Source organism: Zootoca vivipara, chromosome 1, assembly GCF_965207765.1.
Source record: "Zootoca vivipara chromosome 1, rZooViv2.hap1.1, whole genome shotgun sequence".
Lineage (NCBI taxonomy): Eukaryota > Metazoa > Chordata > Lepidosauria > Squamata > Lacertidae > Zootoca > Zootoca vivipara.
In genome coordinates, this window is record NC_142582.1 from 19,546,030 (window position 1) to 19,563,819 (window position 17,790).

The 17,790-nt window shown below is 40.5% G+C and overlaps 2 protein-coding genes across 7 annotated transcripts in view; one reads left to right on the forward strand and one right to left on the reverse strand.

Moving 5' to 3' along the window:
- Positions 1-14,987, forward strand: SCRN3 (secernin 3). Of its 4 annotated transcripts, none has more exons than XM_088659820.1 (8): positions 1-481; positions 1,748-1,919; positions 2,864-3,045; positions 4,082-4,281; positions 5,661-5,873; positions 9,447-9,609; positions 10,759-10,939; positions 12,742-14,987. In XM_088659820.1, the coding sequence occupies exons 2-8, from the start codon at positions 1,749-1,751 to the stop codon at positions 12,895-12,897; spliced, it is 1,266 nt and encodes a 421-aa protein (XP_088515946.1). In that variant the 5' UTR covers positions 1-481; position 1,748; the 3' UTR covers positions 12,898-14,987. The 4 variants fall into 4 exon arrangements, with proteins under 4 accessions (XP_088515946.1, XP_088515979.1, XP_034990954.2 ...); XM_088659853.1 differs by having other exon boundaries at positions 1-351; XM_035135063.3 differs by having other exon boundaries at positions 1-85.
- The window catches only part of GPR155 (G protein-coupled receptor 155), a 38,836-nt gene continuing 35,439 nt past the window's right edge, over positions 14,394-17,790 (reverse strand). For 2 of the 3 annotated variants that reach the window (XM_035135019.3, XM_035135026.3), the window contains exon 16: positions 14,394-16,212. In XM_035135019.3, the coding sequence (XP_034990910.3) occupies positions 15,972-16,212 (241 nt within the window). In that variant the 3' untranslated portion in view covers positions 14,394-15,971. Of the gene's footprint in view, positions 16,266-17,790 lie in introns of all 3 variants that reach the window. The other variant, XM_035135034.3, reaches the window with a different exon arrangement.

A 17,790-nucleotide genomic window follows, 5' to 3' on the forward strand; every position in this document is an offset into this window, starting at 1 on the left:
GACGCGAAGCGGGCCTGAAGCCGGCGAGGCCCAACGAAGCCAGGCTCGTAAAGCAGAGACGGCCGTCAAGACCCTCGCGCGACGGGTAGGCTCCGCTTATAGCTCCTCGCTTGCCGCTTCGCAGCAGCGTTAAATCCCCGCTTGTCGGGCCCAGCACGTGTGAATGAATGCCGACCGGGTACCCCAAGCGGTGGTACATATATCCCAACAGACAGTTGAAACCTCAAACGAGGTTTCCGGAGAGGTAGCCGCTCGTGAACATGAAAAAGCAAAATGCGACCGTGAGGCGTCTTTAGGGACTAACCGGTTTCCTTCAGATGTAAATAATCACTGACTGCGCTACGGTCACAGGTGAACGACGTGTGGAAGTCGCAACACGCGTGTTTGCCTTCACGGGGAATTGGGAGCTTGGTTAAGGACATCATCTTTTCCGTGACTCTTTGCGTTGTGTTTTACAGATTATTTCATAATCTCAAATTAGGTAAACGTCAACATAATTTTTGAATGTCGGGACGCTTTCCGAGTTAGACTGGGGCTAGCTCAAGTCTGCACAGGATATTATTATCTGCCACATTTCATTAAAAAAAAAATACTTGAAGTGCCACAACCTCTTTTTCTTAATCCCTCTCATCTTTTTGCATAACATCCGGCCTGCAGGATAATAATCCCAAAGCCCGTGGCATTTTAGCCTGTTTTATTACAGTATGCATTTTGTGCTTTCTATATTGTAATTTTATGTTGTTGACTGTCCTCAGATCTACAGGTATAGAGTGGTATACAAATTTAACAACAACAACAACAATTTTTTGTGGACTTAATAAAACCTGCTTGGTCATGTACGTCATAATAAATAAATGTGTTAGGCTTTAAGGTGCCACAGGAACATAATATTTTTTGTTGCAACAAATTTAACAACAGGTTTATTGGGGCAGTGGCATATTTACTGGGAAACCCAGCCAGATGGGTGGGGTATAAATATTATTATTTATTTATTTATTTCACGGACTAGAAGCTACTTTGTCAGATGCATCAAATCAAATCTTCAACAGGCAGGTTAGAGATGGAGGAAAACATGTATTTGCTGGAGCCAAAAGGCCACACGAGGTACAGTGACCTGAAAGCCACCATTTCCCAACAACTGCAAAAAGAACAAACAACTTGAAAGGGAGCTTCTAGTCTGAATTGTTGACAGAGTTTATCAATAAATTTGATGGGGGTGTTTAGGACTCAAATCAGTTCCAAGGTTTTTTATCCCACTACAGATTTAGTTTTACTAAACTAATTTAGGAGGGTTATGTTATCACCAATTACTGCTGTTATGCATGGTCACTGTTCTTTTTATATGTCCGTAGGAACTTATCAGACCCACATTTTACAATCCCATATTCTATTCCCATATGCGCATGGATTTGAATCACTTTTTACAGAGCCATAAGACTTTTCATTGGTTTTGCTGCAACTGACTATGCTTCCGAAAGTTGCTCCCCCTTTCTCATGTGCACACATGATTATTTGTGTCCCTGGTTCCAAATACTCTGCACATACAGTTATGGGGAAGGCCATCTGATCTCTAGAACGTTGATACCTCTCCATAATAGTGGGAATTGTGGGGTTAATATAAATGGCACCATCACTTGGGGAAAAGGAACATAAAATTCTATACAGCCTTGTGCTTTCATTCAAGTATTAGTGTTTCTCAGAGTTTTCCTTCTTCACTGGTCATTTATCACATTACATAATTTTCCAGGATGGCTTCCTTGATCACTGAACCTTCCTCCTGTGATACTTTTGTGGCTCTACCTCCAGCCACAACTGGCAGCAGGATCATCTTTGGAAAAAATTCAGATAGGCCTTCAGATGAAGTCCAGGAGATTGTGTACTTCCCTGCTGCAAGTCATGGCCCAGGAGAAAAAGTTGAGGTAAGATCAAAGCATTTAGATAATTTTTTTTGTTTTTGGATATACTGTATATACAGTCAGATGGAAAGAATAATATGATTCTCGTGTTAATTATGATTTACATATGATGTATATATATATTTACATTTATATATGATTGATCTATAATTTATCTATGATTTAATATGAGTTATTATGATTTATATATATTTGGGTTTAATTTTTTGTTTAATTTTTTTGTCTGTATTTTGTAATGATTATTTTGCTATTTAGTTATTTGGTTGATTATTTTTATTTGTCATTACCGTAGAGTTTTGTTAGTGTTGTGTTGTTTAATGTTCTATTTTGTTTATGTGTTTTTATTTTGTATATGCATTTTAATCTTAATAAAGTTAATTTTCTAAATAAATAAAACACAAAAAACAAAGCATTTAGAGAAATAACACAACCACATTAGGATGCTTTTTCTATACTTTAAAGGGATGTCGGTTATGAAGTTTAGAGGGAGCGGACATAGTATCTCTTAAGAAGAAGGACATTGCTGTATAAGTCACACCACTGGTCAGTCTTGCTCTGTACTGCCTACATTTAACTCAGTGGCTCTGCCAGATTTTAGATGGGACTTTGCCAGCCCTATCTGGAGAGGCTAGGCCTTAAAAATGGAACTTTTTGCATGCAAGGCATTTGCTCTACCCCTGAGCTGTGGCTTAGCTTTCAAAATAATACTAGGCTCAGTAAAAATATTCGGTTGGAATTTGAAGAACCTGATTTTTACTTATTCCCTCCTGACATTGCAGGCTCCCATCTCACACTCAATGCTGTTCGATTGTCTCTCAACAATTTGGAGAGCCTTTTTGGGAGGGAAAAAGTTGGGACGTCCATTCAAATCAGTTTAAATCCAGTCCATTGTGTAGAATTCAGGAAGTGTTTTTCTTATGTGTTTTCTGGGATTCTTTTTATTGCAGTGTACTTATATAGAAATTGAACAAGCACCAGAAACGCATGCAGTTGTTCTGAGTCGCCCCTCCTGGCTCTGGGGTGCTGAAATGGGGGCCAACGAGCATGGAGTCTGCATTGGGAATGAAGCAGTGTGGGGGAAGGAGGAAGTCTGTGATGATGAAGCCCTCCTAGGCATGGATCTTGTCAGGTTTGCAGACAATATGATTTAAATTAGCTGTATAAAATGCAATTTTTAAATGTAGAAAGCAAGGCTTGATGAACTGATTCACACATGAACTGATCCCTCGTCATTGTCTTTAATCAACATTCGATAACTTGTGTAAGCAATCGCCTATACTTTCACACAAGCAAGTTGTAATTTTGCTGTTTCACATATGATGCAGTCATTTAAAGGGACAGATCAAGCATAGGACTTTGGATAGATTAGGCCTTGAAGCGGAATGCTAGGTCTTATTCTGTTGCTAGACGGGAAAACAAATGTGTTACCCGATCATGGAACAGATTCTTTTTGCTTAGTGTAGATACTATGAAGACTACTAGCTTCTTAGAAAGACACCCTGCTGATATCAATAAGCAATAGAAAAATATTGCTGGAGAAATCCTGCTTAATATTAAAATTAGTAAGACAGACATATAATTTTTGGTGATCTAATCATATGTGTTGGCATCTATGTAGTAGCAGCATAACACCCTGTTTTGTGATGCTGCTCTCTGGAAGTAGGCCCCTCATTCTAAGTGTTTATTTACATACCTCTCCCCTCAACGGAGGACCCATAGTCTAACTAGCTGTATATCTGTCACCATTGGTTTTCATTCTGCCAGTCTAGTCAGTCACAACTTATGGCTGAGTGTAAGAAACATCTGCTTTGATGCAACAGTAACTCGATAACACCCTGCAGAAAAGCAGTCAGGACTGAGCTGCCTCACTTGCTTTCCTAACCTGTTCTAAACCATCTTTTTATGCTTAGGCTTTTTGGGGGGTATGGAGTGGCATACATACTAGGTGGCATATATTTATGGGCAATAACAGTTCTGTGGGTGCTAGCAGGCTCTTTGTGGGAATAAGTCTTTTCATCATCACATTGGCACCCACTGTAATAAGCCTTATCCAGGACATGCGATACATGTGCAACTTTCTAACTCGCTGAGGAAATGTGCAATAATATGCAAATTCAGCATTTATAAGAATTTCCCCAAAAGGTAACACTTCCGTATGGTTTTAGGCTTGGACTGGAAAGAGCTAATACCGCAGAAAAAGCTGTTGGTGTCATTGTCGACTTGCTGGACAAGTATGGTCAAGGTGGAAACTGTATGGAGAGTCATATGGCATTTACATACCATAATAGTTTTCTGATAGCAGACAGAAAGGAAGCTTGGATACTGGAAACCTCTGGAAAGTATTGGGCTGCAGAGAAAGTAGACGGTATGGACAATCATCTTCACTTAATTAAATTATTCTCAGATTATAAGTGTATATAACCTGTTTGTGCTCCTTGAACATAGAAAAAATTGGTGATAAAAGTGGTATAACGGGTGCTAGTGTGTTTCCATAGAAAGGCAGCTTAGTTCCTCATTCAAATGAAGTTGTTTCGCTCACATATGATGCAGTCATATGTCGTCCCCTTCTCCTAGTGCCCTCAATATTTCCCAACATCAGGGTCTTTTCCAAGGAGTCTTCTCTTCTCATGAGGTGGCCAAAGTATTGGAGCCTCAGCTTCACGGTCTGTCCTTCCAGTGAGCACTCAGGGCTGATTTCCTTCAGAATGGATAGGTTTATACATCTATAGCAGGGGTGGCCAACTTCCAAGAGACTGCGATCTACTCACAGAGTTAAAAACTGGCAGTGATCTCCCCCCCTTTTTGGGGGGTTCAGGTCAAAGTTGTTGTGCTTCTTTAGGGAAGAGGAAAGCAACATTGAACTTTTTTTAGGAAGGAAAGCCCTGTTTTTGGTGGTTCAGGTCATTTTTAGGGGTTAAGGGCAAAGATGTTGAGCTTTTTTAGGGGAGCCAAAGCTTTTTAGCTTCTTTGGGGGGAGCCACTGATCTACCGGTGATCTACCACAGACGTCCAGTGATCTACCGGTAGATCACAATCTACCTGTTGGGCATGCCTGATCTATAGCAAACTATTGCTAAAGAGCCAGCACAAAAACAATACTACAGCACCATCGACAACTCCTTATAACATTAACCACTAAAGGCCACAATAAAAAAGATGGGTATTTAGGCCTGTTTTGAAACTAACTAGGGATGAGCCTAGCCTGATCCCACATGAAACTGAACCCCATATTTGCAGAGCCAACACTAGGGAAGGGAGATAAATTCGATTCAGTTCGCATTCAAAGCAAAATCAAATTTGCACTTTCTGAAACTCTGTGAGAACTTAAACATAGCCATCCCATGAAATTTCTATTTATTCAAATTTTACCATTCAGTTCTCCAACCAAACAATGGAGACAAAATGCATATATTAAGAGAATGTGTGTTGTAAAGGTGAAGGGACCCCTGACCATTAGGTCCAGTCACGGACGACTCTGGGGTTGCGGTGCTCAAATAACCACGAGAGCTGGGGGATGAGGGGCAGGGACAACTGTTTCCTATGAGCATGTTATTGACCCTAAACCCAAATGCCTACCAGTTTGGGGAGGCCTTTTGGGTCATACTATGGGGCCTCTTGGGTAATAAGGTTAACAGTACAATCCTATGCATGAAAAAAGTCCCACTATACTTCAGCAGGCCTCACTCCCTAGTACGTAGGTTTATTATTGCAGTCTAAGACACTGTTTTTCACACTTTTCAACAGAAGGAGTGAGGAATATTTCCAATCAGCTATCAATAACAACCAAGATTGAGCGTGAGCATCCGGAAATAAAGAATTATGCTATAAGCAAAGGCTGGTGGGATGGAAAAAAAGAATTTGATTTTGCTGCTACCTATTCATATGTGAATACTGCCAGGATGACTACTACCAGAGGCAGATACTGTGAAGGCTATAAACTGCTGAAGAAACATGAAGGTACCTTTGTTGAGTCATGAGTGACTTTAAATGCTTATAGAGAACAGATTAAAACATATCCTTGTAATAAAGCACATCATTTGATGATGGAGATGCTTAATTTTATGAGATTTCAGATGAACAGGTCTTCATAATACTAGATCTGTTAACTTCTTTTTACTTGAAGTGAAAGGAGAAAAAACACATTTCAAGGCTTTTATTTTACAAGGAATATTTTTTCTGTTTTTCTGCGCTAAAGGCACTTAAGACGTTAACTTTTTTTAGATTGAGGTTGCAGTTTTAAGTCCAGTTTGTAACAGTAGGTCCATCACCCACAATATCTGTCTAGATCAGTTCTTCTTTTTCTCCTTAGTATTATTACTATTATTTTATTTTATATACTGCTTATGTGCCAAAAATGGCTTATAAGCAGTTTACAACTATAAAATAAATTATTAAATAAATACATAACTAAAATACACAAAAATTCTATCAGGCATTACAATATCCCTAATTAACACATACAATAGAACAAGCCAGTTTTATTGTATGATGATTAAAAACAGTAAGATCAGAAATCATTTCAGGGGAATGCTTCCCTAAACAGCCAGAAGCACCTCATCCATATCCTGAGGCATCAATAGCTGGGACGCATTGGACGTCTCACTAGAGACTATCTTAGCAGCAGCAGCAGCAGCAGCAGCAACAGCAGCAAAATCAGTGTGAAAATGAATTATTTTGTCCTCAAAGTGCCTAGCAAGCAGCAGGCCTTTTGATAGCTCAAATGCACCATTGGCTGGAGCAAGTAGTATCAATCTTATCACCACTCAGAAGAGCTCTGCTGGGTGGCTACTTGAGGACATGATGGAAGCAGTAATCTGGGCCTTTTCCACTGCCAGAATCAGTATGCGATAGTTAGGGTTGTGCATTCTGACCAGTTTTCACACCGAGTCTTTGTGTCGGCTTCATTGCTTAGAGCTCTGAAGAGAACCAAGGAACTCAAGGAGACCTGGAGTATCAGACAGAGCACTCTGGGGCATTAGCCCTTCTCACCTTGATGTTCCACAGTGGGGCAATGGCCTCAACAGAATCACCAACGTTTGACCTTTATGGTCTCTCCTTCTCTCTCTCGCCAGAAGATGTTTGTGATCCAAGAACCACATGGAATATTTACAGTGATTCTACTAGGATAGAATAGCATTTGCACCATCTCGCCACGTACCCACAAAGAACAGGGTAAAAAAGTTTGTCGGTTTGAACAGGATTCTGTAGTTGGCTTCTTGGCTCAGCCAAGGCCCATACAACAGCTGAGCAATTTAGGCAATACTTTCCCCTAGCTCAGGGGCAGGGAACTCATCTTTTCAAGAATGGATCATCTCATGCTTTGAGGACTCTAGCTTCTGAAAAATGAATATAATAATACAGGGTTCTAGAAGAGCACATTTCAACATCCCCTGACTTTTGTGATCCTTATAACAGCCATCACTTGGTATTGTTTGCTTATTACACGTGTATCAAAATTTCATGTATAGTCATGTGTTGAAAAAATAATAACGTAAGCCCAAATAAAATTGCACTCCTCTGTTTCAATATTCATTCTGCTGAGCCCTGCCGCCCCCAATTGCAGCAGTTATTCTGTGCTTCCTAGTGGATTACTTGAAGCTATAATACCCCTGTGATCATGCAAATCCTACAATCATTTGGGGAATTGTAGGTTCTGAATACTGAACATGTTTAATACCTGTCTAATGTGATGGCCTTGTTGAGGTTCTATCAATGCCTTCATTCTAAATCCCCATTTTTCAGATACTTACCTCAGCCATTTTTAAGTCACACCAGGTGTTCAAGTTATCAGTCTGCAGTTTAAGCTGTTTCTTTTTTACAAACCTTGAATGAATCATTATTGTAACACACTAGTCTCTTAAAATTTTCAATACTTTCAGGTGGTTTTTTTTATTAAAAAAAAGATTTTCCAAAATTGGTGCAGAGGATTTATTTTTAATATTGAGATTGTTATTGTAAAATAGCCACTGGGTATTCCGAACTACCAGGTGGGCAACGATGGAAATCTAAAGTGGAAAAGTATTTTTATGTAAATAGCATAAAACAGAGATAGATACATTCATACAGATCAAAGAGGCTGGTAGCCAAGTATTTGGCTGCTTATTTCTAGTGAATAGATAAATTCCAGCCTTTCTCACCTTTTCAATGCTTGGCCATGTGTAGCTCTCCTCTAGCCCAATTTTCTCTCTCTGTTTTCATTCGCCTGTTAGACTTGTCCTCCCTCTTTCCATCAAAACCTTTTATTCTTCTGGAGCAGTGTTTCTCAACCAGTGTGCCTCCAGATGTTTTGGGACTACAACTCCCATCATCCCTAGCTAGCAAGACCAGTGGTCAGGAATGATGGGAGTTGTAGTCCCAAAACATCTGGAGGCACACTGGTTGAGAAACACTGTTCTGGAGCACTCCTTTCCCCAATCTTACTTTCTAATGCTCCTGCTTATTCTGCCCCATTTCTCCTGGGACAGCAGCCAGAAGACCTTCTGACTTTTGACTTCTGGTAAGCAGCTAATCCAAACATTGCTAGAGACCTCATTGAAATACAACCCTTGCAATACAGATAATAGAAACTTCATGGTTTTGAGAGTTAACAGTAAGTACCCTGAAAGAGAAGAGCATGGATGGATCTCTTCCCACACACTTCACTCCCTGCCAAAAGAGATGTGCAAGCTCCTTTTCCGCTCAGTACTTCTTCATGCTTTATTGCTATTATCTTTAAAATGCATTGTATCTAATTTTCTATTTTAAACACACTGCTTCACATCTGTGTGCTTAATTCCAACTAGAATTTGAATTTGGTTATTATTATTTTTAAAAATATTCAACGTAGCACCATGCAACTTGTTCAATCAGCAAAAGGATTTCTTCTTGTACAGTGGAATGTTCTTCCTCTCTCCTCCCTAAACCTGTTGTGGGGTTTCTCCCAACTCTTGGGAGCAGATTTGGGGACAGCAGGGAGAGGAGAGAGAGGAAGTCCTGTTGCACTAGTTCTAACCCTTGCACTAGCTTAATTGTTTAATTGGTTATCACCTTACATTTCTATCCTTCACCAGAGCACTGAGAAAAGTTTTTCACATTTAGGGAAACTTTGTTTCCTTGCAGAGTGGTAGTTCCCCAACAAATTTAGTATGGTTCTCTTCATTTTTATTTGCAAACCCCATTTAAACTATTCACTGCTGCAGATATGATAGCCATTCATGTCTTATTTTGTCAGCTTTTGAGAGGCTGATTTTCCACTAATGGAAACAGGATGCTAGGCATACAGAAGGGCGCTTAATGTAGAAAGAACTGATTTCTCTCTGGAACATTTCTGGAAAATCTTGTGAGGCTTGAAACTGGATGACTATTTAATTTTTTGTACCCATGGGAGAGAATTTTTTGGGACACTGTAATGGTGGAGCCCTCTTTGATTCTGCCATTCATGTTTCACTTAGTTTGAAACAGACATGCATGTGGTTTTCGAATTGGTGCTATTAAGTAAACTACAGTATGCTAAATATGCATTTGAAACGAATGATGTTTTGTCTTGCATAGGCACAGTAACAGCTGAGACAATGATGGCAATCCTTCGGGATAAAGAGAGCGGCATTAATATGGAAGGAGGCTTTATGACCACTGGAAGCATGGTTTCCATACTTCCTCAGGAAACAAGCCTCCCTTGCATTCATTTCTTCACAGGAACTCCAGACCCTGACAGGTGACTCATAACAATTTATCATAAAGACTAAATTCCTAGCCCTGTTAACTCTCCTTTGAGCAACGTACTCATGATCGACCTTTAACAATGTTAAACATAAAGTTCCAAATTTCATTGAAGTCCAAAATGTAATCCATAATGGATGAAACTATTTCACAGAGAGACAGGACCGAGAAGAGCCATAAAAAACCCAAGCACAAAAGAACGGCTGGAGATTAAGGCCTTGTTTTGTCATAACACTAAGCCAAACCATGGCTTAGTAAGAATGGGCAAGCGTACAGGTACCCAAGGAGAAAATTGTGGCCATTTCCCTCCTCTATTCAGAGCTGGTTTGGTTTAATATTGCATGCAAAAACAGCCCCCAGACAAACCACAAAGGGTAAGCCAAGAACAAACTTTGGTTACAGCTCGTTGCTTGTTGGGAGACAAACTATGACCCTGGGTTCACGTGTAACACGATACCATAGTTTAGCTCTGGGTAATGCAGCAGTTGCAGTAGGACCAGAGGAGTAGCGAAGCAGCCACAATTTTCTCCCTGGGTACCCATATTCTTGCTCATTCTTACCAAGCCATACCTTGGGCTTAAGTGTTACATGTGAACTGTCATATTTATTATTTAGTCAAATTGCATCCCACCCTTCTTCCTGAAGAAGCTGAATGCATTTTGAAATATGTAAGACTTCAGCAATTAGGAAACATGAAATATTTCCCTTGAGAAAAGGTTGCCTTGAAACATGCTAGAATCTCCATTCTTTGTTCTAGGCCAGGCATCCCCAAACTGCGGCCCTCCAGATGTTTTGGCCTACAACTCCCATGATCCCTAGCTAACAGGACCAGTGGTCAGGGATGATGGGAATTGTAGTGCAAAACATCTGGAGGGCCGAAGTTTGGGGATGCCTGTTCTAGGCACTGCAACCATTAGTGGACAGTGCCTCCTGTCTGATTTTAATAGAAATACTCCTGAGTACATCTGATTAAAACCAGTAGCTTGAGGAACTCCCACTTGTAGACTGTGTGGAGTAAACAGGTAAGATATTGTAATGGCTGTGTGCTAGGAAATAGTTTAACCTTAACGTCAGTGGTGGAAAGCAGCATTCATTGTGCATTTGCTAATTTTCTTTTCACTTGGTGTTTCAATTTATTCTCTAGGTCTGTCTTTAAACCTTTCATTTTTGTGCCAAATATTACGCAGTTGCTAAAAACCAGCTCCCCAGTGTTTGGTCCCGATGATCCAGTTAAAAAGCAACCACGATTTCAGACAAAGCCAGACAGAAGACATGAACTCTACAGAAAACATGAAAGTGCAGCTCTAGTGATGGAGTCTTCTAAGGTGTGTTAATTTAAGTTAAATCTCTGGGGGTATGAGGGGTGTGGACTTTAAAATAAAAAAAATCAGTGTAAGGATTTATGTAAGCTGTTCCATTGCAATAATGCTGGTGTAATTTAATACTTCAGTCTCCGGATGGAGAGAGACTGCTCTGTCATCTAACCTTTCAGTCACAGGGCCAAAACATAGTTCTTGAAAGGTCAAGAGGATATTAGCATATGCTACTTGATCTTGTTTCCTATGCTCAAGCAAAGCCAGCTAAACTCAAATACTCTGTGAAAGTGTGCTCCCAGGGATGGAGGGAGGGAAGAGAGTCTTGATGCTTGCCAGGTCATCCCACTATCTTTATATGGTAGGTTGTGGGTGGACGATGCAGCTGTGTGACTTACACCAGTCTTGCAACAAAATAACAGTCGTACCTCAGTTCTGGAACACCCCAGAACTCATACTTTTCAGTTCCTGAACAATCGAAAATCGGAAGTGAGTGTTCTGGTTTTCTAATGTTCTTTTGGAAGTCAAATGTCCGGCGGGGCTTCCACAGCTTCTGATTGGCTGCAGGAGCTTCCTGCAGCAAATCAGAAGCCGTGCTTTGGAAGTCGAACATTTCGGAATTCGAACAGACTTCTGGAACGGATTCTGTTTGACTTCCAAGGTACGACTGTACACTGTTTTATTGCAGATAAAAGTGGAACTAAAAATTTTCCCCCATCAGGGATGGGGAATCTTTTCCACTTAGCAGGCCAAATCTTTATCTGTTTCCTCTCCTGCAGGCTAACTTGACAGGTAGGTGGGACAATCACCTGATGTCATTATGGGGTCAGATGATGGGCAGGTGAGTTGTCCCTCCAACCTGCCAGTCCCTTGTGCAGTACTTCCCTACAGCCAACTTGGGAAATGCTACTTTTAAACAGGCTGTCCACAAGCTAATAGGCCCATGAGCTAATAGGCAGTGGGAGCACAACTTGCTTCACTGGCGTGAAGTGCTTTGTACTGAAACTGCCACTAACACAGGAAGGAGAGAGCTCCATTTTGGCAGCTGTTTCAATGCAAACCACTTCAAGGTTATCAGAGCAAGATGCACGGAGTGGTGGGAGATCACTTTAACCCCCCAATTATTCCTTTGTAGCTATGTCGGCACCCAATGCAACAGATGACATCAGGTATGGGTCAGGTGGGTGAGGTTTGTGAGGAACAGCATTGTGGGCCAAATTGGGAGCCCTGCCAGGCCAAATTTGGCCCGTAAGTCAGAGCTGCCTATTTTGCAGCAACTAGAAGTTATGTAGACAGTCTTGAGTCTAGCAGCTGTCTTATACCAAGCGCAGTTGCGCCCCGTAATTTTGAACCCATCAGTTAAAAAACAAACTGGAAGAGAAGCAGGGAGGAAATTAACCTGCTTGAACTCCTACAACAGCAGATTATAATATCCTAGGGAAAGAGATTAGTTTAGGGGGTAGGGAGCAAGAAATGTGTGCTCGAAGGCTAATAAAATTCCCCTCCCCCCCCAAAGAAGCAGCAATAAAGCACTTAGCTGCCCACCCTTAACCTAGTCCTTTAACTCTAACATAGTGGGGAAAACAAGAAAGTTATTCCCTATGATTTCCAGACAGCAATAGGCTGCTTCCTAGTCTGCTGGAAGCCTGTGAACAGAAGCAGCACTTCAGTTAGGGAATGTACTGCTACATTTTGTGTAGGTCCTCACCAGATATGGGTAGACTGATAAGAACCTCTTAATGGTGGATGAAATAACTTTTAGAAGAGTTCATATGTCCAAGCATTACATTGTTAGTTTATTTATTTTTAAATAGGAAAAGGGGGACATGATATTGGAACGGATCCGAAAGTTGGAGAAAGAGAAGATTAAGGAAATGGAGCATATTCTACAGAACAGAGGCCTTGATGTTGATCAAGCAGTTAATCTTTTCTCAAACTGCACAGAAGATGAAATCCAGGCATATGCGTAAGATAATACTGGCAGTTAGGTTTCTGGGTAATTTGTTTTACTTCTCAAAGTGGTTTTGTTTTTTGCACATCCCCAGCTCTAGCCAAATAGCATATTATAATATGGATATAGTCAGAATAGAAAGCAAGGGAATTTTGAATTAGGTTTCAGGAGTGTAACTGACCAACCTCCAAATACTGGCCTTTAATGATGGAGATATTTCCTCTTCATATATTCTGCACTGAAACTGGTGTGCATTTCTCCCCATCATAGCACTATCACCACCTTCTGCCCAGGCTGGTAGGGTTGTGAATATGGGGTGGGACGTCTGCCAGAATTTTCTTCCATCCCCCATTGGACTGCTTTACTATAAGAATACATGCACTGTGAAATTTCAAGGGGGCAGCAAGTGTAAAACTTCCCAGCTGAACCAATGCAGTTGTGATTTCTCAGTATTTAAATGCGGAAGGGCCTATTCTAGCATGGCTTTCTTCTCTTAACTCAGGGTAATGTGAAAAATACTAGTTTCACTTTATAGTGTGATATTACATTAATATATTGACCCTCAAGATGCTTTCTAGTGCAGTCTGCTTACTTGAAATTAGAAGTCCTGCCACTTCAAGTAGGAGACTTTAAAAAGAAACACCCCAGAATGTAATTGTGGATGGTTAATTTATAAAATTGACTTGCTAGGGAAGAACAAGTCCTACAAAAGTTAACTGCACTGAGTCCCATTGAAAACAACAAGCTTTAGTAATGGTGACTAAAGTTTCATTGCTTTTGTTAGATCTTTGCTATGGCTGAAATTTGGCTGTGGTGGATACAGATTTTAAGTGCCCTTATGTAGCCACGTGTGTTGAACTTAGGCTAAGAATAATGGTAGAATCCTAAATGAACCAACAGAAAATTATGAAATAAATTCTTAGTTATTTCAGGTGAAGGCCACTAAGGTTCTGTAAATGAGGATTGTTTTAGACACCCTCACTTGAACGAGGGGCCAGTTTACTGTTTCTATAAGATGACTGGGCGTATAAGACGACCCCCAACTTTTCCAGTTAAAATACAGAGTTTGGGATACACTCGCCGTATAAGAAATACGACCCGGCGTATAAGACGACCCCCGACTCTTGAGAAGATTTTCCTGGGTTAAAAAGTAGTCTTATGCGCAGGAATATACAGTACGCAATACAGCTAAAATTATGCAACATAAATTCAAAATAATGGAAAGATGCTACTTTTTCAGTTTATATATACAGGAAATGGCACTGCTATGTTAAAACACAAATGCTTCTACTGCCAAAAAATAAATTGCAAATTCTGTGTAGAGAACCAAGAGTGCTCTGTAATTGGTTGGGTTTTAATGTTTTGCTTTGGTTCACCTTTGTGAGAAAACTCCCCCTCCTCTGGAAATAACTACTGGGTGAGTGTGCAAAATAGCAAGTACATAATTATGTTGGACTTAATTCTGTAGGCAGCAACTTTATTCAACTTTGAAAAGGAATGTACAGAAGACCAAGGTTAAACATCTGGATTTATTGAGAAACTGGAGTACAGAATGCAGAAATGCCAACTACTTCCAAAACACATTTTTCCATAATTCCTCCCAAACTAGACAAAAGCATGATTGGCCACAGAAATGTAATGCATTCCTGTCGTTTCAACTGCAGATCAGATTAAAACCACACTTTATAACAAACACAGTTTTCTACATTGTGGAAGATAGTGTTTCTTCTGTAACATATACAAACAGGCCTGTCAGTTCATGTGTAAGGTTGACATAAAATAGATTACATGTTTGACAGCAACAGGAAGTGGTTTATTCGTACATTTCGCATGCACATTCATGCAGTTGTGGCTACTGAAATGATGACTAAGCTGCTAGCCCCAACTCCCTATTATCGGAGGCTAATGGCCACAAGTCCAAGAATACTCTTTCAATCCATACCTCTATAAAAATAAAGCACACACACCACTCATCTGGCAAAAAAGGGTTAGGCAACATAACAGATCTCATGACTGTAGGTGAAGAAACAAAAGTCACACGGCAAATTGTTCCTTCCAGTGAATTAAGTTATTATAAAATGGTCGATAAAATGACCACTCTGGTATATACTTAAAAAAACAAAGGGCATCATTTAAAATACAGTGTTCCTTTATGTAGACAAGAAAGAACAACCATAAAAAATAGAGAAACTGTAATGAGAGGGTTTATTGGCATTTAAGAGAGCATCACCCATTAAGGGGCCTTGTGAAGACGAGAGTGTCCTTCAAATCAAAACTTATTTAAGTTGCATATTGAAAGTAGTACCCAAATCTAATTCAAGTATTTGGTCTTTATAGGCTATTGGTCTAATTTAGAAGTGCAAAGTAACCACAACCTCACAGACATCAGAATCTGTTTATTACTTTAAGGTTTGTAAAAAAACAAATGGCTCAATGTTCAGAAGTTATAAGCCAACCTCTCATTTCAGAGCAATTTATGAGGCTAGAAAAACAAATCATGCTTAGGCTGCAAGTGCTGCACAGAGGCTGCTTTAAAATCCCACTGATTTCAATTGAATTTGAGCAGCTTGATGGTACACAGGATTGCAGTCTACTTTTTCATTCTTTAAAATGATTGGCTTGTTCACCCAAGAACTGCTAATGGCAAAAATCTGCTTATTTCCCAATTCTAATCCTCAGACACCACAACAATCTTCACAGTCTCATTATGTCAGCACAAATAGAGGATTTTATGTTCAAAAGGGAGTAACAGACTGGCCAAAATGTGTTGAATAACTATCCCTTGCTGTTTGCCAGTGCATCACAATTCAAAAACAGAATTAACTGGAGAAACATCACACTTTCCTCAAGTACAGACTTTTGCAGAGTACTGTTTGCACAGACAAGGAAACTATTCATAGTTCAAAAATCAAAAATATTTTAAATAATTCCCTGAAATGACTCATTAGTCAGTATTCAACACATGAGACGCTACGTAAATTATCTTTGGGTAGGACACAAACAGAACCATATTGTCACTTAAGAGAACATCACAGAAGAGCGTGAGAACTAGGGGCCAGGAAAGAGTTGGGGCAACTCTTTTTTTGGCTAGCTTCAAAGTGCATCCTCATTTCCATGGCTTTCTACTGCCACACATCTCCTAGGCACAAAGCGATAGTACAACTGCTCGTCCCGGAACTCAAATTCATCGGCAATGTGCTGGATGATGCCTCCTTTCACCAGTCTTTCTCCATACACCACAGCTCCCCCACGGTCTAAGGCAAGGCCAACTTCCATGAGCCAGTTCACCAGGTCACAGCCACAGAAGACCCCGGCCACAGTCTTTGTGCCACACCTGTATGTCAAAGGAAGGATTCACCCACATGCTCTGTAAATCTCGTACCACCACTGTTTGATGGGTGAAGACAAAGGGGGGAAAATAGGGGGAAAGACAGCATGACAGTTAAAAGAATGTTAAAAAGGAGGTCATGTGTATAGTAAAGCATGGTGGTGGTTGTTGTTTTTGCAAACCTGGATTACCTTTTTTCTAAGTCACAATCAACATGCATGCACAAGTCATTTGAAGCCAGCATATGCATAAAATAACACTATGTGGGTTAGTATAGCATGAACTACCACTGGTTCAACATTCATAGTGATACCAACTAAGATCTCCACTCAATGTCCAAAAAAAAAGGACAAAAAGAGTAGGGGAAATCCCATCTATCTCCACATTTCAATCAGTCCGAATGCTACCGGTACCTAGTTCACACAATATGCAGCAGAAGTGGCAGTAAACCTGTTCTTGGACTGTACCCTTTCAGACTGCAGGGGGAGGGTTGTGTGCCTGCATTTAAAAAATGGAGAACAAGCTGTCAGAGAGGAGCATTCAAAGTTGCCTTAGACCAAGTCAGGGTCCATCTAGGCCATGACTGTGGACACTGATTCTCCAGGGTTTCCCCACCCTACCTGGAGATGCTGGGGACTGAACGTGGGAAATATAATTATGCTATCTTTACATGCTAGCAATGTATTTCTTTTTTTAAATAATTGTTTCCATTTGATTGTGTATTTTTGATGTGTGTTTTTTTATTGCTTATGACTTTTGTTAGGTTTGTAATTGTGTAAATCTTGCCACATTGTAAGGCGGCATGCAAATAAGATGATGACAATGATGATGATGATTCACACAGGCGATCAATCCCCCCCCCTTACAGTCAGAAGGAGGAACCATTCAGGGACTGTTTTGCCACCTTTCAAACATTCACTAGCAACAACATCTGGAGCAGCATTCTCTTCCGACTGAGAGCCATTTAAACTTGATGGCCCCTAAGTCAAGGTTACCAAATCAGCAGGAGTCCATTGAAAAGCCCTCTAGCTTAGTTGCTGGTGCAGTTGCGCACACCACTTGCCTGCAATATGCATCTGTCTGGCAGGGTGATGCCAATCCTGCACACACAACTGCGGTAATTCATACAGCAAGGAGCTTTGAAACAGGTGAAGTGCTCCCTTGGGGGACTGTACGGCGACTTGGCTGCCTTTTAATGCAGTTATGTAACTTGCTTTTCAAACTTAAATTGAGAATTCTCTATTACTGTATAAGAACAGTAATTGAACTTTTTAAATTCCCCTAAATTGTCGTGAATATGCAAGATACTGAGAACGACATTTGGAAGGGGGGGGGAGATCAAGTTCTACAGTGGTACCTCGACTTACGAACGAGTTGACAACCGAATTTTTAGACTTACGAATGGGGGTAATGGCCGCGCACTTACGAATGTCTCGACATCCAGAAAAAACCGCGGCAGTTTTAGATAGGGTTGCTTCGACTTACGATTTTTTTCGTTTCCAATGCATTGCTATGGGAAATCGCGTTTCCAATGGTGTTTTTCGACTTACAAATTTTTCAACTTACGAAGGTGCCTTTGGAACG

Excerpts from the sequence above, each read along its gene's own strand:
- SCRN3 (XM_088659820.1), top strand. The coding sequence starts at position 1,749 with ATGGCTTCCTTGATCACTGAACCTTCCTCCTGTGATACTTTTGTGGCT. Across the intron at positions 4,282-5,660 it reads GGCTGCAGAGAAAGTAGACG|AAGGAGTGAGGAATATTTCC; the intron begins GTATGGACAATC and ends ACTTTTCAACAG. Across the intron at positions 9,610-10,758 it reads GGAACTCCAGACCCTGACAG|GTCTGTCTTTAAACCTTTCA; the intron begins GTGACTCATAAC and ends TTTATTCTCTAG.